The sequence below is a fragment of the Thermobia domestica genome, chromosome 17 (assembly GCF_964235325.1).
Source record: "Thermobia domestica chromosome 17, izTheDome1.hap1.1, whole genome shotgun sequence".
NCBI classification, from domain to species: Eukaryota; Metazoa; Arthropoda; class Insecta; order Zygentoma; family Lepismatidae; genus Thermobia; species Thermobia domestica.
Window position 1 is genome coordinate 121,094,835 of NC_137470.1, and position 27,816 is coordinate 121,122,650.

A 27,816-nucleotide genomic window follows, 5' to 3' on the forward strand; every position below is an offset into this window, starting at 1 on the left:
TTTTCATATTTACGAGTATATTAAGCGTAATTAAATTATTTCCATCTCTAGATTTCACAGCACTTTCATTGAAAGTCGATTTGTGTTAGTGCACTAGCATACCATAATACATTTATAAGATTACTATTCATATTATTCTGACTTGTTACTGGCAATCTATATTAAGAAACAATAAAATAATTAAAATTAAAACGTCAGTTACACTCTATGGAATTATAAAACTTAAAATATCCAAACTTTTAAATAAAGAAGACGCCATAACGTTTATCAGTGGAAAGAAAAAGAATGACAACTTACAAATACGGCTCACCAATTATCAGCAGTTGGGAGGTTTTCGTGGGGCATGTTATGTGTCGCGATGAATTGCAAACCCGACACCTTTAGAATAGGTTGTCGTAAGAATAGTCTTAGGTTTTGCAAAGAAAAAAAACTCAGAACATAGTGACGGAAAATAAGCACTATTTGACATAATTAAGGAGTCTCCAAAACAGAGCATAATCGTTTACAACTTTTTGCCATTCAAAAATTCATCGCCATCTTCATCATCTTCATAAACATAATCTAACAAATAACACGAAGATATGTTCAATTGACCATTTTGAACTTTAAGGACTAACATTATTCTTCTTCCAAACTCAGTTGAGAATCTCTCAAATCTTATATCTGTCACTCCTTGGCGTCTAAGCTCCAAATATTCTTCTTTGACTTTCAACACATTAAACAAACGTTTAGTAATATCAAAATATTCTTTAACTGAAAGGTCACGTGTTGTTTCAGGAACTCGCTTGTGCTTAAAATAATGATAAAGAGCAGAATATACGTTTCTGAAGTTAGGTTCGTGGTTAATTCGTTCCAGTTTAGGTTCGATTTGAGATCTAAGATTTTGAAATGTATTTATCAGATTATTATGAGTAGAACCATTCGATAGTTCTGCTAGCATGATTTTTGTCACTTTCTCGGCTATCCGACGCAGTCTTTCAGCGAAAGGAAGGTTTCTAATGTTTTCGGGAAAACCGGAACGATTGTATTCGTCATTCAATTGAGCCAATTGCTCGCAGATGCATTCGCAAGTGAACTCTACTAAACTAAGAAAATTATCAAATGTAATTTCATTCACATCCTTGGGAAGTATATCAAGCAATTTCACAACTATCTTAATCACGTGTTCTAAATTAATGCGACGGGAAATTATATCTTTAAGCATCTTCTTTAGATATTTTTTTTGTCCAGAATTAAGGTCCTTAAAAATATACTTACCACGTATGCAAATATCATCTAATGAATTAACACCGAATATTTCTAGAAGTAATGATAGAATACTTCTATTAGTTTGGTTCTCGTCTTCTTTATTATTCTGATTATCATTCGGCTGTTGTGATCCAGATCCACTTGCTTGGTTGTTTCCCGAAGAACTAGATGAATAGTGACCTGTACTTTGGTTTGAGTTCGATTTTTTGGATTTGGAGTCACTGGGTTCCTTCACTGGTTTTTTAATGCTATTATTGACTATTGCGGACGTAGTAGTAAGAGCTACTGTATCTGTTGCTGCTTTGACTACTACTGGTGCAACACCTTTGGCAGTAGCTTTACCAACAACCATACCAAAGGAATTGAGAGCACCACTTGTTACTCCTGCTCCTACACCACACACAACATCTGTGCCAACCTGAACAGTGGTTTGAAGCACAGACCTAAGTGGAATTTCACCTTTTTGAACATCTGTAGCAATATTGACAATACCTGCACATACTCCTTGAGGTTCATTTGTTGCAAGACTTGTAAATGTGTCCATCACCATACCACCAGCTGTAGCTCCGAGTGCTGCCCCTGCTGGGCCAGCTACAGATCCAACGATTCCTCCCCCGATAACAGCAGTCGATCTAGTTGCATCACGCATTGCTGCATGCCCTGCTTTCTTATCGCCACAGACATAATGAACAACTCCTTTAACATGCCCTACAATTGGTATTGAATTTAGAAACATGTTAATTGGTGCTTCCTAAACTAAGGTATTGTGAAATTTTATTGGAACCACCAGATGTGGGACTCAGGTATTCCAGTTTTCTCTGCTTCTCGATCTGATTGTCCTTCGTCAGAGTCTTCAGCTTCACGCCACTTATCTATGATGTCGTCCAAAATGTCAATGCTTACTTGTAAATTGATTTCTGCAAATTTTGTCGACAATGAAGTAGACCCTACTGGAAACTCACCGTAATCATCCACTAAAAACTGTAAGGAAGATCTCTTCCGAAGTACCGAATTTTCCAGCCTTGTTCGATATTTACATGCAGTGTTTTCGATGCAGAATTTTATAGGTTTGAGGACATCTACCACAAGTTCACCAACTCTTCTCTTGTCTTTTGCTTCAAATTTCGGTTGTTTCTTTCCTATTTGGAAAATCAGATTAAGCAGTTTGTCTGTTTTTGCGTGGCTTTCTGCAGTAGGGCATGCACAACTTTTAACTTCTTGCATACATTGCACTAGTTTTGGTACTAGTGTCGACATGTCAAACACCAACGGGGAAATCTGAAAATAAATTTTTGAATTAATTTAATGTATTTGAAAAATGTACAACAGTATTAAGTTTAATCTAGCAGAAATACAGGAAAATTTATGATTACTGTAGAATATTTCAAAGGTATATCTATAAACCTCTGGATTACAATAATCATTGACATAAGTTCTAATTCATTAGCGTTTCTTAAACCTCTTAGAATATTTTCCCTACTTTTTTTTCCAAAATCCGAGACTTAGTGGAATGACCTTCCCCAAAACGATTCCCTTCATACCATGGAAAAATGAATGTAAACTACTTAAGTCTCAGAAAAATGAATTTTTCAGGTGGTTCTCAAATAACTTAAAGCGTGTGTCCTCCCTCACTCCCATTCCATTTTAAATTCCTCAGTCAACCCCATCTGAAGTGGAATAAGGCTCTATACACAAGACGTTGACGCAAACCTTATATTAAGGTGCTGTCTTTTTTAAACGTGTTGGCTATGCTTTGCCATGGTGACTTGCATTACGTGCTCAAGAAACAAAGAGGTGTGAAATGGTTATGATGTTATACAAAAATAGTTTAATGAAACTTATCGTCATCGACGTTCTTTCTATTGTTTTTGGTACTTTTGATTCCGTTATTTAAATGACAAACAAGTATACAACTTGCTAGTGTACATATTATGTACAAAAGAACGTTCTCTTATAATATTTTAATATTGTTACCTACAATTAATTGGCGTAGGAAGACAGACGCTTTGTGCTGAAGTCGCGAAGATTAGCATTGGGATGCCATCATGAAACAAATAAGCAAGCGTGTATATTGATTCTGAAGGAAATCCGTGACAAGATTTATAATCCTTCACACTGTAGTGAAATATATTGTATAAACAGTTTCTCGAGTTAATGAACGAACAAACTTAATAATCGAGTGTGAACAATATATGTGATTAAAGGAAGAATCCTCCACGGAGTGGTGAAATTAATGATATAAATATCTCCTATAGTCAATGCAGTTCACAATGTAATAGTTCTAGTGAAAATTAGAGAAGATATGTGATAAAAGCACGACTCAGTTGTAACTTAGTGATTATACATTCTTAATATCTATTACGTACTAGTCCGTTCAATTAACCAAACTAATCTTTATAGTAAATCGCCCCAATATTAATGAAAACATAGTAAAAGATTCGTAGAAATACAAATTCATTAGCGTTAATCTGAATTTATTGTATTTCAAGTAATTTCACATTAAACTCTGCGAAGAGGAAGCGTGAGATAATGTAATCCAGATGGAGGTTGAAATTCATCATCGTCGGAATTAGAAGACAAAGCTGCAAGGAATTCTTCTACATGGAATTATTCTAAGTTCCCCCCCCTTAAATCCCCTGTAATTGATGTGTAGTGCAGTGATGTGTTCAGCGAACCAACGTGTGCTAGGTGGTCGTGTATCACCAATCTTAAAATAAGCCGGCAATAATATATTATACCATTTTAAATCAATCCTTCGTCATTTTTTTATTTTTTTTTATTATATATCAAAATGAGCTAGAAAGTTTTGAAAATATATCGAAATATATTTATCAATAGAAATATATTGATAAAAGGTGCACGTATGTAAATATAACATGTGAATTACTTTTTTGATCAAATAAAATACATACTATGCATTTGTTTTGTCTTCAGTTATCTTTTCCATGTTTCTTACATGAATCACCTAAGGAATTCTTAGTATTATTTACATGTATTTACGTATACTCTGCAAGCATAAAAGACTGACGCGTCAAGGATGGTGGGTATGCGTGAGTGCAACCTTAGTGTGAGTTTATTTTGGTTTGTGATTTAATTAAGGGCCACGCATGATTTATACTCTAACCACTACCACCTGCAGAGTGAAGCACTTGTTCCTTCTAACCACTAAGACCCCCTTCTAGGTATAAAATTACCAGCCCGAACATGGGAAAACGAACCCGGCCGGTCATAAGAATGGCTTCCCGAACAGGGACGGACGAGAATCGAATCCCGTCGGGTCATACTTTTCACGACATCGATTTGTAGTGTATTATAATCGATTTTAGCATCTGAAAACAGTAGATACATTCAATACAATAGAAACAGTTCAGTAACATTGATAGCCCATTTAAAAATGTATTTCCCACACTGCCTCTATACAAGATTTCCCAATATTGAGATCAACTTAAATCGGTATAGTGCACCTGGAAACGATTAAATAATCCCATTTCAAGGAAAACATCAGGAAATGGAATTCATTTTCCAAATTCTTCCAATGAGTCTCTTCAGATTTGATACCATAGTTAAATAGTTCAATTTTATCCAAAAACGAAAGATTATCCAAAGTGTTGTTATCAATTTTTTTTTTTACCAAAATCAATTTTTTTACAGGTTGCATTTAAAGAGCTTATCCTAGACTTGAAACTCGCTCAAATGAACTTATTTCAGTTAGAAAACACTACATTCGCTGTATTTCATTCAAATTGCTAATCCGGATCATATGATTGAAGTCAAGATCTAGGAAAATTGTTTTGTTGCACTTGATACTTCATGAAATACTATGGAAATCGTTATTTAAATCAATTAATTCTTGACATTTCAACATGATCTATATTTAAGCGTATTCTTGCCACCCATTTTGAATTCGGATTATGGATAAAATCGCGCTGCTCTAAACATTGCCGTCGAAAAAGCTTTGAGTGGCGAAACGCTCGCTGCCCCATATCTCGTCTGGCCAAACCATCGCCACCCGAAATCTTGCCATAATAACACATATAAGAGTTTGTGGGATCAAACTAATAATAATAAGAAGAAGAAATTAAATAGCATTTACCATAAATGCTTATTTTAGACCCCGAGGGCCCTACGCAAGCGTTGTATTATGAGCTGGACTAAAGTTTGATGCTAACTTCCGTATTCAGAAACAACAAAATCGTAATGATCCATGACATATTGTTTTACTGAAGGTAAAAAAAAATGTACTAATTAAAGTATCCTTACTTAGTCCATCGCTTTCACTTATATCCAACTTCCACCATTGTATCCCATCCCTAAAAGAAGGCGTAGCCTTCTTGATGGTTGCTAGCCTCTGGATAGCGCTAAGAAAACGCTTATAATTTCAGTATAGGAGAACCTACCTGATAAACAGGGTTTGGAAGTGGATATGAAATCTTTGATAAGTCATTGGTCTTAGCAAATGAAAACTTCGGTGACCACTCGCGAATGATATAGTTATTGCAGAGTTATCAATATTACCTAGGTAAAATTTGAATGGCTTGCATTCATCATGTAGCTGTTGTATATACTGAAAGATCACCGTTTGGCTGTTTCTATTTCCCTGATTTTTTAGCTAATTCTTTATCTCCACCGCAGTGTTATTTTCACAATGCTCGACACCGTGCGCGTGTCAAGTTGGTAACACCAGGCCTATGTTAAATCTGACACCAGACTCTTGTTATTAAAATAACACACTAAAATGGTAGTCATGCAAGGACCACTGGCCTGTGTTAAAATTCAGATTATTAATACGATCATTTTTGTTGCGTAGAAGCTCCAACGCCAGACAATTAATCAAAATAAATATTTAGGAAATAAGTTGCACAGCGTACTTAATGAAATAAATATTAACAAGCTTATAATATTCTTCTAGAGCTCTTTCTTCTAAAAAAAAAAAAACTCACAATGAGAAAAAAGCTTATATGGCGTAAGTAAAAATGTAGGCTACATGTGTAAATCTTGTAGTTTTGGACCACGTATATCAGAACTGTTTACCTATTCAATAGGCTGTAGGTTCTCCTGAAGGTAAAACGCAACATAGCAAATAACAGTTTAGTTTTCAATACGTCATTGTATGATTTTTGTTTGTTTTCCGCATAACCTAGGTGAAGGATGTAATATTTTGTTTTTGAACGTCAAAAATCGCATTAACATTTCACAAAGGATAGAAATATAACTATAATTGAATTAGTAGTTTTGAAAAGGTCATGAGTCAGAAAAGTAGTTATGAAAACATCGAAAAAAACTAGTTTTTGAATATCCTGATAGGCATGAAGTAACTGACCTTTGTTTGAAAAAGTAGAGTTTTGTTGTCATTTTAGGAAGTAAACAACTTGTTGTAAGCAATTGGTGTTCTAAAGGAAATAACAGTAGGGAATGAGACAGTATTGCAGTTACTCTGAAAAAGTCTCTTGATCCTTTCAAATACCATATTAACGATTTCCCTATAACACATTCTGCTAGTCATAATGATTTTGGTGTCATCTTTGATTCGAAACTCATGTTTTCTGACCACATGTCCTGAATAGTTAAAGCATCAATGTGTATGTTGGTTCTTCTTTAACGATTCACTGAAGCACGCACTGTGGCAACATTCGCAACATTCTATAAAACTCTAATAGGGCTCAAGATCAAATACTGCTCTCCCATATGGGCCATGGCCGCATCTACACATCTCTCTAGACTCAATCCTATTCTTAATTCCTTTATAACAATAGTGCGGTTCCGTGTTCCCACACTTCGAATATTATCTAAGGAAGAACTCTTGCGACATCTTAATATCCAGACTCCGGGAGTACGCAGAAATAACTCTGACCTGAAATTTCTTCATAAAATAGTTAATGGGAACTTAAGGTCAGAATACTTACTTCAAGAATTATCCTTACGTGCCCCTTCCCGCAAAACACGGAATACCCACCTATTCCACCTTGTCTACCCTAAGTTGGCAATTATACAGATGTTTCTTTTCCACAAAGTACCGAACTACTATACTCATCTAACAACTGATGTAAACATTTTTTTGAGTTACCCGATGTTTGCCAGAACAATTAAAAGCATGTGGCCAAATAATATTACTTTTGCACTATTTGTTGCCATTATTGGTGTCACTATTGTTGATATATATTTTTTCTCTTTTTTCTTATTTTCCTGCTTATTAACATTTCCGTGTGTAAATTGGCAAAATTATACTGTATCTGGGTATTTGTTCAATAAATAAAAAAATAATAAAAATAAGAAGCTGGACAAAACAAAATCTTAATTTTCTGATTCATGACCTTTTCAAAACAACTGACTAAATTTGTGTTTGCTAAAGTATGAAGAAGACCTCTAGTTTAACCAATCCAGCATTTATGTACACTAAATAATAATTTATATGCGGAAATACATTCATCCAATAGGCCTACACGTTAGCGAGCTTTTAATTATGGAAATCAACTGTATAGAACAACAAATGAAAATTTTACCAAACCCCACTTATGTAGGCACGAGATTACTATTATTTTTCTACGAAGTACTGTGTCATATTTAAAACTGTGATAGATCAATTAATTAGAGTTTAACGTCCCTTTCCAGAGACAGGTTTATATAAGAAGGGACTTGCTTTGTGGTGCAATCCGAACAGTCCTAGACTTGTAGTCCAAGGTAAGTACTAGGGTGGCCCGAAAAAAGTAGAAAGAAAATGTTTTCAACTCGTAATACCACGAAAAACCTGCGAAGCAGGGAAACAAAAAAGAAAAACAAACAAAATGAAATCTTTAAGTTTTACATCCCACGGTTATGCCAATTGGGCTACAGGAGACGGTGATGATGATGGGAAATGAGTGAAATGGTGGAATGAGGAAAGTGGGAGGAAACGGGAGAATCCCGAGAAAACCCACGAGCACGGTGTTTGTCTACCACAAAGTTCACTTGGCGCGAGCTGAGAACGAACCAACGACCCCAAGCACCAAAGTTGAAGACTAAAAGGTGTAGTCGCGCATGTGCTCTAAAGTTTGCCAAAATTTTTCGAAAAATTCACATTTTTCGATAACTTTTAACATTTTTACATTATCGTCTTCCCGAATGTAAGAGCGCAAATTCTTATGTTTTAAAACCACAGAATAATTTTAAATAGTATTTAAATCCATGACCAACTTCGAGTCGCGCATTGCCTTCAAAGTTAATGAAAGTTTGAAAAAAAATTCACAAATAAAGGTAAATCAAAGTTCAAGATAAAAAAATAACAATTTACCTATTTTCTGTTCTCTTTATTGAATATAAGTTTAATGTTTAAAAACAAAATACTTTAGACCAGCGTTTCCCAATCTTTTTCAACTTGCGGCACACTACCGGTGTAACTTGAATTCTCGCGACACACTCATACATATTATTATTATTATTATTATTATTATTATTATTATTATTATTATTTAAAACATAAAATACCATGGTAATTTTTTTCTGTGATTACTGATCTCTTTCTCACAGAGATGAAAGCTTGATCACTGGTTTTCCCCTATACTAATTCATTATATTTATTTTTTATTTTAATTTTAAAATAGAAAACAATATATTGCAATGAGATAAAGGACTCAGATTTTTAAAAACACGATTTCTTTTTCGAAAACTGTATCCAACCTTTCAGTAAGAACGAAGATCACTAAATAACGAACGAACAAACAAATGTCTTGTATTTTTAACTTTGCTGTTTTAACCAAAACCGGTGCATATTATTGCAATCACACAGGTTGCGATGCGTCGAAGTCAAAACACAGCTGTTGAACAAAGTGTTGTTCTGTCATTCACGTGCGAATGAGTGTTCTACGAACCATTCACTTGACGCGTACCGTACAAGTGCTTCCATTTCTCGGTGTTAGTATGACTCGCAATTGAAACGTAACATAGCAGCTAACCGTGGAAATGTATACGAGCCGAAATACTGTCTGTTACACAGTAATAGATGTAGACAGTATTTTTTTTCTTGGTAGAAATTCATAGTAATGTGAAATACAAAAATATACATTTTTTTCCTATGTCTTCCAATTTGGTTGCTATAGGATTAATAATTATGTTTCGATTTCCTCGCGGCACACCGGTTGGGAAACGCTGCTTTAGACAATTAGTATTATTTATGAACAGATCTTTTATTGAGAAAACAAGGTTTTTACGTAAAGAGTCATAAGTCCAAGAAACTGATGTTGAACAATTGAACATCTCCGTTTTCACTCAATTTTAGCTGAAGGTACTTTGAAATCTGATTTGTGGGTAGGTGGAGCGTAGTGGTCATTGACCAGAGCGAGTTACAACTAGGGACGGGCAAAACCGGTTCTTTAAAAACCGGAAACCGGTTTCTACGAAAACCGAAATCCGAAAACTCAACATTTCGGTTTTCTTCAAAACCGGTTCGGTTTCTTTCACCGAACACATAAAATTATTTCTGTGGAAACGGAATTGGTTTCCGGAGAACAACGAAACACTACTACAATCAGAGATAGAACTAGTTTTAGAAAAACTGAAACCGGTTTCGATGAAAATCAGAACTGGTTTTGGAGAAACCCGAAACCGGATTCAGTGAAAACCTGTTTCGGAGAAAAGCCGTTTTTTTACATTTTCAAAAACAGGTTTCGGTTTTTCTAAGAACCGGGAGCCGAAAAACAGTTTTTTGTGTCCACTACTAGTTACCACGAGCGTTTGATTTTCTTAAAATTGACAACCGTTGCGCTAACAGAATATCCTAATCGATTTGACAATTATTTTTTTCTAAATCATTATTGGTTTAAATATGATTCCACTAGAGCTATTGAGCCTTATGCAGGGTCCTTCTGACGTATGATTTGTGCCATACTAAAGAGCTCGACTAACATATGTTTCCTGCAGTAGTCAGGCCTTTAGTATGACGCTAATCATACGTCACAAGGACTCTGCATAAGGCTGATTACATTTAAATATTGACAAATAAGATAAAAAAAAATATTGTAAAAATGTGAATTTTTCCAAACTTCGGCCGACTTTAGAGCACACGTGCAACCGGAAGATATAAATCAATTTTGTTTCTGTTTCTACTCGTTTTTAGTCTCCCCAGTTTGCAATTTTTCCGCGGTATTACGATTTGAAAACAAAATTTTGACTCTTTTCGTCCACCCTAGTAAGCACCTCACTGGAAATCGGTATCTTACACGATAATATTTACGGTGTTTTTTATTACAATTTATTCATTCATTTACACATAAGTTATGATTTTGCTATTTCAACTGTGTATAACAAGAAACAAATGAAATATTATAGTTATTTAAAAAAGAACTTTGCTGAATGATTTTGTGTTACAAATCAGGGACTAATAGTAAAATAGTAAACAAACTTAATATTTTATTTTCAGCTATTACAGTTTACATTTGTAGCTCTTATAACATTCTTTGCTATTCGAATTCACAAGAAAAGGAGTTGCCTAATGCTTGTCAAATGAAATATTCCCACTGTTCGGAATAAATTAGGAGCATGCGAGGAAACCTTCTACACTGTTTGAACACATGAAATCAAATTGGCAGATTAACTAACTAGCTAACTAACTAACTCTATGGCCTATGGAACCCGGAGGTTAAAAGCCGTGTTCTCAAAAGCTCTTCACTGACTTCTATCCTTAGCCAATTGGATCCAGTTTCTACTTTGTATTCCTATCTCTGCGAGATCCATCTTAATGTTGCCCTCCCATCTGCGCCTAGGTCTTCCTAATGGTCGTTTTCCGGTTGATTTTCCATTTAAGATTTTGAAAGCGTTCCTACTTTCTTCCATCCTGGCTACATGATCTGCCCATCTTAGGCTCTAGACTTGATGACCCTAACAATATTCGGTAAACCGTATAAATTATGTAGTTCCTCGTTATGAAATTTCCGCCATTCCCCATTCCCGTTCCTCTTCGGTGCTAGCGGTCCCGGGTTCGATTTCCGGTGGGGGCACTCGGTCGAAAAAGTGTAAAACGCTTTTTCATTCCAGCCATCCTGAATGAGGTTTTCCTGGGTTTTTCTCATTCACACCAGGCAAATGCCGGAGTGGTACCTAACTTATAGGTCCCAGGCCGCATTCTTCCTTCTCCAGTCCTTTCTTTCTTCCCTTTCCCCGGATAGTGTTCTCGCGGAGGGACGTCATCCCTCAAAACGTGACGGGCTAAATGGCCTTAGATGCCGAAAGCTCAGAAATTTAAATCCTAATCCTGATCTTTTGGGTCCGAATATTGGCCTCAGGATTTTGTTCTCAAATACTTTCAATCTACGTTCTTCCTTCCGAGTAAGCGACCATGTTTCACAACCATACAGAAAAACAGGCATGATTATCGTTTTATATATTTTAAGTTTCAAATTCCTCGACAGAATTCGTGACGACAAGAGACTTTGAACTGAATAATAACACGAATTCTCTGCTTTTAGTCGACATCTAATTTCTTCATGAATATGGTTTTCGTCTGTTAATACTGATCCTACATATTTGAAAGTATCCACTTTATCAAAAATATTACTCGATATTTTAACGCATCCATAATTTGCCGTATTAAGATCCCGAAGAACTTCCATGTATTTAGTTTTTTCTGCATTTACTTCTAAACTCACGTCCCTGCAAGCGTTTAATAAGACCTCCGCATTTCTTTCTATTGTTTTCTTATCATCTCCTATTAAATTTACTTCATCAGCATACACCATAACCTGGTGAATCCTATTCAATTTTAGGCCCTGGTGGCTATCTTTGATTTTCCTTAAGCGTATTCTAGAACAAATTTCAATAATAATGGCGACAACGCATCTCCTTGATTCAGGCCATTCTCGGCGTGAAAACTCGTGAACAAAATTTTTTCTACCCGTACTTTACTTTGGGATTCATTTAAACATATCTTTATTAATCTAATTAGTTTCTTCGGTATTTCAAATTCTGTAAGAATGGTGTGCAATGCTTCTCTCCTAACCGAGTCGTAAACCTTTCTAAAATCAACAAAGAGTTGATGTACCGCGGTATTGAATTTCTACTTCTTTTCGAGAATTTGACAAATGGTAAATATTTGGTCGATAGTTGATCGATTTCTTCTAAATCCGCACTGATAATCTCCAATAATTTCATTTGCGTATGGGGTCGATCTTTCTATAGAATGTTTGAGTCATTTAACCCTTTCCGGTACCCGGTTTTTTGGGCTATTTTTTAGACTTTCAGTCAAGCAGCTACTGCATCGTCACTATTTATCCTAGGATCATGGCTCATACCTCATTCTCTTCAGAATAGAGCTGACTTTGAAATAATACCCCTTGCATGCTCATACCATAAACCAAGAGCGGGAAAAATGATGTCAAAGGGAAAATTTCGGAGGGAAATTTTTTTCTCGCACTTTGGGCTCCTCTGGAGCGGGCCTGTGAACGTCGCTATCTAAAAAAAAAAAATCTGATAAATAGTACTTAGTATACTGAATGCGTGTGCCAAATTTCAAGTTTCTATCTTGAATACCAAGGGCGGGAGAAATTTTATCAGGAATTCCCACCATGCCCCAAATTACCGTAAAACACCATGATCTCAGGTAAAAAATTTCCTGAGACATCCCTAATTACCCTAGTGTCATGTTTCGCCCATCATTCTCTTCAGAATAGAACTGCCTTTCAGGTGGTATGACTCATGTGTCTCTATCATGTACCTAAGACGGGAAAATGAGGAAAAATGGGATTTTTTGGGTCTAAATATCCTTTTTTCAACTTTTAGCCCCCTGGACCCCCCTGTTTCAACGCAGAGATCTTAAAAAAATCTGGTAAATACTACTCTGTTGTCTGAATTTTTATGCACAATTCCAATTTTCCAGGTGCATAAGTAAGCCCGCCAAAATATATATATATATATATATATATATATATATATATATATATATATATATATATATATATATATATATATATACCGACAATGTTCCATATTCCCGTATACAGAGGGAAATTTTTAAACATTCCCTGAGACATCCCTAATTACCCTAGGGTCATGTTTCGTCCATCGTTCTCTTCAGAATAGAACTGCCTTTCAGGCGGTACCATTCACTTGTCCCCATCATATATCTAAGGTGGGAAAATCCCGTGAAAGGAATTTTTGGTAAAAATTTCCCTTTTTCAACGTTTAGCCCCTCTGTACCCCCTGTTTTAACGCAGAAATCTGAAAAAAATCTGGTAGATACTACTCAGTGGACTGAATGTTTGTGCACAATTTCAATCTTCTAGGTGCAAAAATAAGCCCGCAAAAAATAATACCGAAAATGTCCAAAATTCCCCTATACAGAAGTATATTTTGATAAAAAATCCCTGACACTTCCCTAATTACCTTACGGCCATGTTTCGCACATCATTCTCTTCAGAATAGAACTGCCTTTCAGGCGGTACCATTCACTTGTCTCCAACATGTATCTAAGGCGGGAAAATGAGGAAAAACGGGATTTTTGTGTAAAAATTTCCCTTTTTTCAGCTTTTCGGCCCTCTGGATCCCCCCTGTTTTAACGCAGAAATCTAAAAAAAATCTGGTAAATACTACTCGGTGGACTGCATGTTTGTGCAAAATTTCAATCTTCTACGTGCAAAAATAAGCCCGCCAAAAATACTTTACATAACCCCCCTCCAAAAAAAGTATTCACGAAAATATAAATTTTAGACTTATGACGTTATCACCTCCTATGTCTCGACGCAGGAAGGTGTGAAACCATACGTAATTTCTTCTACAATGCCTCTGGACTTGAAAAAAAAAGAAAAAAAAACGGACGAAAAAGCTCAAATAGGAGAGTTATAACGCAATGTACCATGAAACACCCCGTATGGTACAAATTGTACCATGAGATCCCCAAAGGGCTAAAGCACGTGAATGTTTCTTATGCTAACTTAAATATACTTTTAACTTCTGTGTAAAGTGCTTTTTGCTTCAAACCAAGTATCGATTACAGACAGATACAACTGATTTTACAGCGAGTAATTGATAATTATAGCTCTTACAATGTATAAATGTATTTTTCTTGCAAGTCACGTATTATCTTACGACACAGTAGTTTATGTAAAACATGTTGGATCCGTAGAATAATTGGGCCTGAATGATCGGTAATAATAATAGTAATAATAATAAGGCAACATATAATTACAATACAACTATCTAAAGGATAAATCTTGATGGAGAGTAATTTACATGGAAGGATTTGAACCCGGGTATGCTTCTTATCGGATTCGTGCGCTACCATTCACAACAAATCTTCCATGTAAAGCTGACGGCGGGAGCTCATGTGGTGCGGATTCCACGTTAATCAGTAGGTCCACGTCTCATATAGCCTCGCTGCTGAAAGGGACGCTAAACTAAAATCAACTCAACTCAACTCCATGTAAAGCTGACAAATTGAACTACTAACTACTAGATAAGGAAGTAGTATAAACGCATAACTAATATTCCTGTGCATCGTGATACAATTTAAGGAATTCAAACATATCATTTGCTATCTTTTCTTCTTCGAAAGTGGAAGTTAGTCTGCAGGGCCAACCACAAAACTGGTAACAGAGCCTCAATTTGAGGAACATTTCAAGATATTTTCCTCATTTATGAACGTCTTTGTAGCTTGTTTCTGAATTGAAGAAGGAAATGAGTAACTAAACTAAGGAAGGTCTCTTCATTCAGGACTTAATATGTCGTTTTGAAATGTTTTTAAGTAGCTAACAATTTTTGTGGAACATCAAGTGACTGACTAGAATAGTCAAGGGGTTGAACTTTTAGTCAGAAGACTCGGGTTTGTCTCCCGGCAGAACCGAACGTTTGAATGCTTCAATTTCAATTCAATTTCAATTTCCATACAGACATCGAGTGACTATCTCGGCCGAACTCGTTAAACTAGTCAACCTCTGAAGGGGTAACAGCGTGATCAACTATGGATATCCAAGTCATGTACATGAACTCTCACGTAATCCTCTACTGTCTTCATCAGAGTTTATTTTAAACAATGAGGACTTTAAAAATATTCGTACTCTAGAACAAGCGCGTTTCTTTTGTATTCATTATCTTAACATGGTAAATTTTTACTTTAAAGTGACGATAGGAAAGAAGAAAATATAGCAAATGTGAAAAGAAATCCCAGAAACTCGTTCTAAAGGAGTATAACTTATTTCAGACTATTCAAGCATTAATTACTCACCAAACACATACATATTACACTTATAGGCCACATATTATATTATTATTATTATTATTATTAAATTTGCCGTGTGTTACCGTTTGAAACACAGTTTCAAGCCCGGGATGGAATACTAACGAGGACGATGGACAAGTCTACCAAAAGGGTGCTCATAAAAACGCGAATAAGTGTTTATATATATAGGTGCCATGTTATGTATTAAAATCACCAATTTTTTTAGTATCGTAAATATCCACACTGCGGAAACCTCTTTACCAGAGAAATACTTTTTAGTTCTTGTAATAAAATTTTTGACAAACAAAATGAAGCTAAATATATAAACAAATCAATGTAGAAATACAATAGGCACTGATTACCTGAACACTGCTCTAGAACACACAGGAACAATCAATATGTGCATGAATATTAAGACTGTGTAATCTACAATGCTGAAAAAAATTCTAAATTAGAAATACTCTACTGTATCAATGTGGTATTTCAGGAGTATCATCACACGTTCGACTGTCCAAACTATTCTTGGTTTTTCACAATTATTTGTTTTATAGATAAGTAACTTTATATATTTATATTTTAAAAGTGATTGTACTCTTTACCTGTTTTCTACCAATAGCAACTGTATGATTTATAATATAAAACTGGCATGCAGATGAATAATAATAATAAAACATTTATCTGTAATGTGATGTTTCACAGGGCGCTTTATATAAAGGCACACTGTACCCTTCATAGGTTCTTTACCAATAGTAAATGAGTTGAGTTGATTTTAAGTTTAACGTCCCTGTCAGCAGCGAGGCTATATGAGATGTGGACTTACTGATTAACGTGGAACCCGAGACACATGAACTTCCGCCGGGGATTACAAACCCAGGTCTCTCACGCCAAGGCGCGTACGCTAACCGCTTAGCCACGAAGGAGCTCACCAATAGTAAACATATATATTTATTGCACAGAACTTTGCTATACAGGAGAATAAATAAAACCGTTTATCTTTGATGTGGTTTCGCAAGAGCGCCATATGTAAAGGGCGCACTGTACTCTTCACGGGTTCTTTACCAATAACAACTGTAGGAGTTTATTATATAGCCTATAAAAATGTACTTTTATTTATAATGTGAAGTTTCGGAGGACGAACTGGGACATATCACGGTGTCTCGATGGGCCAGCCCATGCCTTCACGGTTTTGATAGTACGTCAAGTTAACATCACAGATTATAGGAAAGATATAATTAAGCAATTCATAAGAAGAACACTTGTGGAAGTGAATTTCTTTGGTTGTGCTCATATGAGCATTTTTTAACTCTTACAAAAAATAAGGTCAAACTTAGACAATGTTGTTCGTTGGTATAGAAATACATTCGCGTATATGTCCATCCAGTTAAGCAAATGAAAGTACAACATGGATGATTGATTTTAGTTATTTTAATCAATTTAGCGTGTTGGCGTGTCTTTATTATTATTATTATTATTATTTACAAAAATAACTAACTGGTTCATATTAGCTTTGCTATTCTAAATAACTTAAACTAGAAATACAAATCAGTGAACAGAGTAGTGTATATTTAAAAAAAATAAGTGTGTTAATACAGTTATTATTATTATTATTATTTAAAATAAAGGTTGATTTCTTCAGCGATTTTTATGTCTGGTTAAAAAAATGTTTTTCTTTCATATTCCATTATAAACGTTCTTCACCTCTTATAATATCTAACAACTTTAATAAACGTACAACAGATGAAACTTATTTGGGAAGGAACCAGGGTTGGCGAAAACCGCGTTAAAAAACCCGGTTTCTTGGTTTAAACCCATTTTTTTCGTTTAAACCAGGTTTTTTTTGGTTTAATGATTTCCTCTGTGTATTTTTATAACATATGCACAGTAATAAGTTTGTTTCGCTTTGGCGTTATTATGCAACAACGGGGTTTATGCTGGAAGGGGTCACATAAGCTTAAAGCGGAATCCAAACCGCTTTAAGAGGGTGGGTCTTCATTTCCCTATACCCATGGCTGCACTGGTGATTATTACGGATTTCAACGGATTTTCGTTTCAAGATTACTACAGGGGCACGGTGGCTCAGTGTGTTTGGTCCCCGGTTCGATTCCCGGCCAAGCAATTTTCTGGTGGACAACATCGTGTTCGTGGGTTTTCTCGGAGTACTCCTGTTTCCTCCCACTTTCTCATTTCACCATTTTTCATCATTATTCATTTCCTTCAATAATTGTCTCCCTTAGCCTACACTGAGAAAAATCCGTTCTCCGGACAGCGGTATATTGTACAAATATACGGTATCCACTTGCTTACTACAGAAATCAGTATGGAGCGTACGTTATCCATATGTTACATACAGTGGCGGCGGTTGGACGTCAAAAGTGGGGTGGGCAAGACATGATGTCAATATTTGTATATCAATGTTAGTTTTTTGGTTAATTCTAACATTTTGTTTGACGAAAGGTTGTATAACTATTAGGATACTGTATTTTCCAGTTAAAATACCGTATATCGTGTTTCATAGTAAATTGAAAAGAGCAACGCAAGTAGATACTAGCCCTTTATACTCTTAAACAACGAAGGTGTAAGAAGAGATTTGATTCCTTGCTCATGAACATCTTAAAATTATGTCTGGAAAATTGTGTGATCAGATTAGAGGCCTATTTAATAACAAATATGCAAAACAAATAAATAGAAAGGATAATATTAATCAAATAATCATAGTAATGAATAATGATGCTTGTTTTGCAAAAAAAGTTATATTGAAACTGGGAATTATAGAACAACTTATATTTTTAATTCCACGTATGCTACTATATGTGTTATTACTCTTACTACAAGCATATGCTACGACATTTAAAGAAATACTTTTGCAGCTTCCCGAAACATGCTCGTTGCCATGAGGTGCAGTTTTCACTTTCTTGGAATACATCAAAACTCAACAATACTTAGAATCACTCCACACTCCAGTTATGCAAAATAATCCTAAAACTAGAAATGCCCACGAGACAAGATTTGAGGCTGTCTTGTCTCAAAAATGTGCTGTAAAAGTGATGTCTCGACTCGAAAAATATATGTTTCTCTATTGGAAGAGCTGTGTCTCGACTCGAATTTTGTCAGGAAAATTCTGTCTCGACTCGTCTCGTGCGCATCCCTACCTAAAACCTAGAATTATGTTGAATTCATTAAATTTAATTGTATATACAAAATTGTATACAGTATATATATCCCTAAATTCATATATTACACTGCAAAACCATGCCGCGCCTTTGACGTGGGAGACCCGGGTTCGATTCCTGGCAGGAGCTTATGCGGTTTGTATTCCACGTTAATCAGTAGGTCCACGTCTCATATAGCCTCACTGCTGAACGGGATGTTAAACTCAAAAAAATCAAATCAAAATATTCCTTACCATTAGAAAGAAGAAAAGACATTTTAGGAACTGTCGATTTTTGTGCAATTAAAGATTAATTTGTGAACAGTGTTTCTTCCAGACATGCTTTTGGGAGTCACTGCCTCCCGAAGCTCTGAGAGTATCCCACCCTCCGAACGAGACCAAAATAATACGTCTATAATATAATAATAAATAGAATAGTACCAGCAGTGCTCCCCCTGGAATACTAAGTGTGCGCCACGGAACATTGTTTCTGAAAGACATTCTTAATTTTTGGGCCATTTTTCGTGGCAATTAAAACGCAATTCATGTAGCTTTCTTCACTGTCCGGGAAGACAACCAATACGTACTCACGGAACGGCAAATATTTTATGGCACCATTTTTATTCTATGAACCATTAATACATACAAAAACTTTATATTTCCAAATGAAATTATACACATTGATTGGTCATTTCAAAAAAGTGGGGGGCAACTGTCCCCTTTGCCTCCCCTAATCGCCGCCCATGGTTACATACACACTGCCCTTAGATGTTACATCATGCCGTTGCAGGATGTCTGACATCTAACAGTTTTCTGTAGATCACATGCATATACCTACGTTACCTTCGTCAGCTATATGTAATATACGTCCATTTGTACGTGAGATTCTGTCCGCCTATATTGTTTCATACGGAAAGTACGTATAGATGGAACACTTATACAGAAAGTATTATAAAACATGCGTTTTCAGTTATACGTCTGGTGTACGTTAAGTCAAAAAACTACAGGAATTACGCATGTAACCTATCTTTTTAAGTACGCCACCTACAATTTTTTTTCTCAGTGTAAAAGGCATAATCGTGGTACGTTAAACTGAAGATTTTCTAGATACCTATATACCGAAAACGTGATTTTTGGATGCATATTCGTCCTGATGTATGTACGCACGCCGCTTGGAGGTCATGTTGTTTATATTCCAAAGTTTTTCTAGTCTTTTATTTCGAATTGTCTTCCTATCCCTCACTGAAGGGTGAAAATCTAATTCCACTATTTTCTTGAAAATGGCTCCAACGATTTTCTTAATATTTCATAAATCATCGTCTTATTAATATGTCTATAATGTCTATATTCATATCTGTTAAAAGAAAACAAAAGGGAATAGGTTCCTTTACTTAGGGTAAATTAGGGTAAATTGTTTCTCGACGTTAAAAATATCAGGATATTCTATTCATATTTCATTAAAAAAATGTTTCATTAACAACCCTAAACTATGGCATAAACCATTTCAAGTAATAGTTTACTTTTAAGAGTATTTTTGGATTATTTTCTCAGAAGCGACTCAGGGTATTTTTTGTTTTCATATTTTGTAACTAAATATTCCATTAGTAGCCCTAGAATATGGCTTAAAATTATTTTTCATATAAAAGCCGAATAGGGAAGTTCACTCCTGAGGTGAATTATATTACAAAAGGTCGGGAAAAGCTAATTCGGAATTCTATTACTGGGCAAAAAGTTGCGCATTCGCATGCTAATAAACAGGAACATATTGGGGAAAACCTTACAATGTATCTTCAGTTCGCGCGAATAGCCTAAAGTTTCAAAAAATGACCAGAAACATCAATTATTGCCTTAATGTTCAAATTTTAAAGAATAAATTTTTGTGATTTCTAATGGCATAAGATCACGTTATTTAAAATTACAGCTGTACATTTAGAGTACGTGCATATGAGTCTAAAGTTAGTGAATTTCGAAAAACTGATTTTTTAAGTTTTACGAACAGACGTACTCTTGTATTATATATATAGGGTGTCCATAAAGCAGGGTTGGGCCCACCTAAAAAAAAAAAACACTTTAAAACCCACCTGGGTTTTTGAGCTTTTTGTTAGTGTATTATTGGTACAACTAAGGTGATCACATTGAAAGATATTTTTATCAGATTTTAAACTTTCTTTGGGCGAATTATATTCTTTCACGTTAAGGTATACAACAACATTCAACATGAGACCTTTATAAAGTTCTGAATGCACTGAATGAATTTTTAAAAAAAAAGCTTAGCCTGAGATAGTTATAGAACAAATTAATGTATGGATTATGCTTATAGCCTATTCCAGCGTTTTCCAACCGGTGTGCCGCGAATGGACCGCTTGTGTGCCGCGACGAAATCGAGGTGGTTGTCTCGTAGTCGTGTATTGTCAAGCTTTTATGCACTTAAGGAACAACTTATTCTATTCTTTCTGTCAGAAGAAAGTGAAAATGTCGATTTCCTTCGTGATGATTCTTGGTGCAATACTTTTCTTACCGACATGTTCCAAACATTGAATACCCTGAACAAATGCATGCGGGGAAAAATAGGAAAATAGCCTAACCTTAAGTGATAAAATTTGCTCATTTAGGGAGAAACTCTCATTTTGGGAGGTCAGAATTAGAAAACAAAACAAATGTGACATTTGATATTACAAAGTCTGTAAAATTGACACAATCCTCTCAACACTCATTTCTAGGGGTCTGCGCAGATATAAAATACCACATCTGCATCCACAGCATCTCTGTCCGCATCCGCAGATAATGAGGCAGCAAATATATACAACTTACATATTTTATAATAGTCATAATTTCGAAAAATTTTTAAAATACATTTTAAATAGTTATTGAAAAGAGCAATAAAAGGACAACTCTCTCGTGTCATTTCTTGTCCATTTGCTGTCACTGAGTCACAAGCTTCAAACACTTGTATTTTGATTTGAGTTATTTTTCAACCGGTTTTAAAACTTCTAATTCGAAACAAACATTTCCTAGTGCTCTTCCCACCATCATCACAAATTTCATAGCGTTTTTTTTTTAGGTAGGGAAAAGATGTAGGAAACCATATCCGCAACTTTATCCGCTATCCGCACAGAAGCGAAATATCCGCAGATACTCATTTTGCTGCGGATATCCGCATCCGCGCAGACCTCTACTCATTTAAGACATATTTTCTTTGTTGTGTACCAATGTTGAAAAGTATTTTTCCTACGCTTCAGTTTAATTCATTTGACTGGGTGAGGGACTCCTTTGCACCTTCTGTTCTACAGTCACCAAAATTAAATGTACAGGAAAAAGTGAATTGGTCGATGTGAGAAATGACCGAGGTTTCAAGCTCCAGCACTCACAAGAAGACAAGGCTTCATTCTGGATTTCTCTCCGGAGAGAATATTCATCTATTTCTACAAAGTTCATGTTCCCTTTTCTACATCCTACTTAAGTAAAGCAGGATTTTCTGCCATGAACACAATTAAGTGTAAGAACGGGTCATAACTGTTAACTCCGGAACACCACATGAGGGCGTGTTTAACAACTATCAGTCCACAACTGAAGAAGATTATGAAACACATCAAGCTCAAGTTGCACATTAATTTTGCTTGGAGCACCAATTTGTTTCACTTATTTTTGAAAAATTGGAACCTTCATATATTATTATTAAACAATTGCAACATTTAATGGATATTATTGAAATAATGTTACATTACTAATATTATTAAACAATTCTAACCTTGACAAAATATTTAAAAATTGTAATGTAGATCAATGATGTTAATAAATTATAAGTTTCAAAATGTATTACTTTTGTGTACATTTTTAACGTTGAAAAAATATTTGTTATCATTATTATGACCATTATTGCTTCTTTATTATTGCAGAATATTTTGTAACTTGAAATATGAAAATATTCATTCCTTTCGGTAAAGCGAACATGTATAAAAATTAGCTACATTTGTGTTATTAAAGTACAAGAGAATAGTTTGTTCGTTCGTTATTTAGTGATCTTCCTTCTTTGTAAAAGGTTGGATACATTTTTCGAAAAAGAAAGTGTATTTTTAAAAACCTGAGACCTATATTTCAGTGCAATTGTTCTCTACTTTTTAAATTAGAATGAAAAATAAGCATAATGATATACCACGGGGAGAAAACAGTGATCGAGCTTTCTTCCCTGTGAGAAGACCAGCAATCATAGAAAAAAATACCACGGTATTTTATATTTACGAATAAAATAATAATAATAATAATAATAATAATAATAATAATAATAATAATAATAATAATAATAATAATAATAATAATAATAATAATAATATATGAGTGTGCCGCGAGAATTCAAGTTACACCCGTAGTGTTCCGCAAGTTGAAACGCTGGCCTATTCGAAGTAAAATATGCAGTTTTGTACTTTCGAAAATACTTTCCGCAAATAGTGTTCTCGTGGTCTCGGCAACACCGAGGGACGTTATCACTCATAGGTTTGACGGGTTTAAGGCCATAGGTGCCGGTACTAATAGTAAATATATAAATACGTTAGTAAAACTATTAGTATTAGGCCTATTTCTTAGGTTTGATGTAAAATACAAGTATTTTTTAGTAAAATTTGATTTTCCAACAACAACAGTTTAGTTCAGTCGTTTGTTAATTCTCTAAATAAGCATTCTGTAGAGTCAACACAAGCAATAGCGTAAAAATTATTCTCAAATTTAAGAAGCATAATGCTCGGAGTTCCGAAGACTATTTAACGCTTACTATTTCAAGTGCTGAATTCAAATTTCCGTACTAGTGGAAGTTTCGATGTTCAGTAAAGAAACCTGTATTTTCGAAAAAAAATATCTGCCTGCTGGAAGGAGTGCTCGGGAAATTCCCGCAGTTGAACGCAGAAGCATCGGAAATGAATACTTCAACAATAAAATTATTCGTTTTACGCTGGAAGATGTTTCATTTAAGACATTTTGGAACAATTACTTTATAAAATATGAATTATATCGTTGTTAATTGTTCTAAATTAATTTTCAGGAAAGAACCGTCTTGCAACAAGTGCTCGGCAAATTCCCGTAATTTAACGCACAAATTATCGAAAGTGAACTTCAACCGTAAAACCATTTATTTTACGCTGGAAGATGCTTATTTGATATAAGACATTTTGAAATATTTATTTATTTTATACAACATGAATTATATCTTTGTTTTAAATTAATAGACTCCTTTTTGTATTCATATTTAGGGAACGTCAGTCAGGCCTCTGGATGACTTGATCTACATTTGTTCGTTTGTCTGACAAGCTCCTTCATGGCTAAGCGGTTAGCGTACGCGTCTTCGGCGTGGGCGACACGGGTTTGATTCCCGGCTGGAACTCATGTGGTTCGGATTACACGTTATTCAGTAGGCCCCGTCTCATACAACCTCGCTACTGAAAGGGACGTTAAACACAAAATCAACTCAACTCGTTTGTCTGTATCTGCTACACACACTACAGGGTGAAACTATCGGTCTTTTAAGTTAAAATTTTCAGAGTACAAGCACGAGAAACTGTAAATTTCCCTTTATAGATTTTGGCAGCATACCAACGTAAAATTTCAAAATGGCGGCATTTTTTCAAAATAGCAAGTATCCACGCTACAAAGCGCAATTTTCACTCTTTTAAGTTGAACTTTTGACGGTGGAAGCACGAGATATGGTAAATTTTCTGTATAGATTTCCTTGGCGATCCAATGTAAAATTTCAAAATGGCGGCCACTTTTCCAAAACAGCAGTGAATAGAAAATTGTTGCAAGTTGTGACAATGACAATCTTGAAATATAATCACATTTTAGCACTTTTACTCCAAAGACATTGAAAACATCCAGTTAAACCCGAAAAACCCAATTAAAGCCGAAAATACACGAAAAAACCCATATGGGCCTAGGTGGGTTGTGCTTTTTCAAAAAAGCCCGAATTTTTTCAAACCCTGTCATAAAGTCCGTTGCCAGCCTGCGTATCTTCGAAACGACTGCGAATATGACCAAACACAGATACACGTACATCATTATGTATATATATATATATATATATATATATATATATATATATATATATATATAGAGAGAGAGAGAGAGAGAGAGAGAGAGAGAGATTAGGTTCGGGCCTGGGCTTGTTTATCACTTCTTTGACGCTGCAACTTAGGAGAGAGGAAAGAGAGATATTTAGAAATGATAGAAAATGACTGATATTAATGTTGAATTCATAGTTTTCAGGGTAGCTGTTATGAACAGTGACACTTCCGATGCTGTTTAAATCTAAAATCATCCACGCAACTTGAAGGAGGGGAGATATATAAAAACAATCGAAAATGACCGATATTAGTCTTGATTACATAGTTTTCGATGTTGCCAGGACGAACAGTGACACTTCCGATGTCGTTTAAATCCGAATTCAGGCCCCATTGTCCTGTATGTCCAAAATGAAAGTATTCTCCCCGTGAGAAGAATGGGCAATCTGCTAGTCGCATATGGTGTATGCTTCTGTCTGGTTTGATGTGAGCATCCATCCACTACGACAGTTATATGTCATTTTGAGAGGTTAATGTGTACCACTCTGTAAAGTATTGTAAAAAGCGCGTTTTAAAGTTCTTTGAAATAACTACACATATGCTGAAAATTTTTAAAGAAATCAACGATCTAGGAGTTAAGAGAAACGCTTTCTTTTGGCACTCGAAGAACTTGTTGTTGGGGATGATAATGGTTCAGATACAATACCTTAGAGAGTTGGGTTACAGTAGGATACTGAAGCTGGGAACCAACAAACTGAGGGAAGATTTGTTAGAACTTTTTGCCTCTCTCTTTACTTTTGATGCCAAGAACTAGGTTGAACTGATTGAAGCTGTTGTCCTCTCCAATGATATAAAGCTTGACAAAAAAAAAAAAAAAAAAAAGAAGACAAAGAAAACTCTGAGTTTCAATTTATAAATTTCCGCTGTTACACTCAAACAGTGCAAAGATGTGTTAAAATTCGTTACAGAGTCCACCGGAAAATTATGAAACAAAATAACAGAGATGGCTGTATTAGAGGAATATAGTACTCTTTGATGACTAAATTCGACCAAAAATCCGAATTTATGATGACGCCTTGACTAATGATGGTGAACAACATGACTTAACAGCTCCTTCCTGGTCATATGATTAGCACACGCACCTTAGGTGCACGAGATCCAAATTCGATTCCCAGTGTGAGGTCATGCGGTTCGAATCTAGACTCAACTGTAGGTTAACGTCTTATATAGACTCGGTGCTGAAAGGAACGCTAAAATCCAATAATTCAACATAACATGATTTAAATGTTAGAACGGTAAAATAGGGCTTGCATCGAGCTCGAATTTCTGCCATCTCCACGTAGCAGATATGGGTCATTTTAGTAAGACTTATTTTGCGAAATGGGCAAAAAAAAAAAAAAAAAAAAAAAAAACTGCAAGTTAATGTTTTCAACTCAAATTTGAAAATACATAATCACTCTCTGGAAAGAAATGGTCTTATATATATTTTTAATACCGTACAAGAGCACGTCTACAATTAAAACTGTTAAAAAACTACTTCTTCACCAAAATCCAATAACTTAAGGCAGCGGCGTATTTACGATTTTGTTTCGGGTGGGGCTATGCACAACCCGTAGAAGCAGCGGACAATTACCCAACTGAATTTGAAAATTAAATATATTTTTAATGGGTTGTCTACTAATATACTAGGAAAAAAAAACGTGAAATTAACAACGGTCGAAAGTATAGTAGGAGAAACGAAAGAAAGCAACAACAAAGAAAAAGAACAGAAAAGAAGAATGGACGAAAGAAAAAAAGAACACAGTTCTTACATGGAATGAAATTTGACAAATACAGTATTATTTCTCAACAAAGAGCATAAGAAAATGGAAAGTCAATGAACTTCTTAGAAATGCTAAGAAGGATTATTGTTGCACGTGAAATGCGAAAAACTGACAAATTTACTTCAGGGGTTGGGCTTGAGCCCACAGCTCCACCCTAAATACGCCTCTCTAACCTTAGGCCATAATATGCGAGAACTCTAAATATCATTATATTAAAAAAAAAAAAACATTCTTAACATTGTTAAAAAACTAAAATAATGTCATGGAATTAGAAATCGCAAAACTTAAGCATTAAAAAAAATTGAATGTTAAGACAATAATAGATGATTTTGTTAATTTTTTCGAACTTTAGGGCCTTTGCGCGAACTGAAGATAAAATACGGATTTTTTTTTTTTGATTCATTAGCATTCGAATATGCAAATTTTCCGCACTATTAGAAGTCAACATTCGAGCATTCACTTTTTCTGACCTACCGTAATGTACATATAAATATACATTTAAAAAGTAACTGCAGTATATGACTTGAGACATGGGAACGAGAAAGTTTACTGTGGTAGACCGTACCTTTTACATTTTTTCCGCAATACTTTTTGCATTGCACGTTGGAGTTAGGTAGCCCTCTTGCGTTCGCCACTGGCAACAGCTACTTTAAAGTATTCAAATTAATTAGTTTTACCCAAATAATAATAATAATAATAATAATAATAATAATAATAATAATAATAATAATAATAATAATAATAATAATAATAATAATAATTTGCTTTACCGCATTGGCTGAATTGTTCTGAAGCAATTCAGGATTAGGTGGTAAGATTTCTGCGACATGAAGATACGAGTTTGAAATTAACTAACGAAATGTTATGTCGCACGCGTAAGTTCCTTTGACGAAGCAAAATGCACGTGAAAAAGAATTATTATGAAGCAAGTGGTGTAATGATAATGTGGAAGAAAATGGTATAATCCCTAAGGAAACCCACTGAAATTACATTAATCACAAACTCACTTCACCTGTTATCGAACTACCGCCTCCCAAGACGTTCTACCGCTGAGATGCGATGCCTTCACAACCTACGACTTTGTTAACCCATAGGCTTACAGTTAGCAATGTTATTATTAAAAATTGTTATACAGCGTATCAAGACTATTTCTCCTCTTTAAGTAATCATTGCTGGAGGATTTATTTTGATCTTCAGTTATTCTTTAATGCTTTCCATATAATATTGTTCGACTTACCTCGATAATATCTTCACAATTTAGAAGACCAAGGATTTAACACAGCTCCCAAGGCGCACTGGAGCAACAAGTAAACGACACGTTTGATTTTATAATCTTCACAGGACAAAGGGCGTGTCTGCGTAAACTGAAAGTAC

At 35.1% G+C, this 27,816-nt stretch overlaps 1 protein-coding gene across 1 annotated transcript; it reads right to left on the bottom strand.

Moving 5' to 3' along the window:
* Nucleotides 1-27,816, bottom strand: LOC145674314 (uncharacterized). Its single transcript, XM_081744200.1, has 2 exons — nucleotides 27,680-27,816; nucleotides 1-2,526 (listed from the first exon to the last, which is right to left on the bottom strand). The coding sequence occupies exon 2, from the start codon at nucleotides 1,982-1,984 to the stop codon at nucleotides 503-505; it is 1,482 nt and encodes a 493-aa protein (XP_081600326.1). The 5' UTR covers nucleotides 1,985-2,526; nucleotides 27,680-27,816; the 3' UTR covers nucleotides 1-502.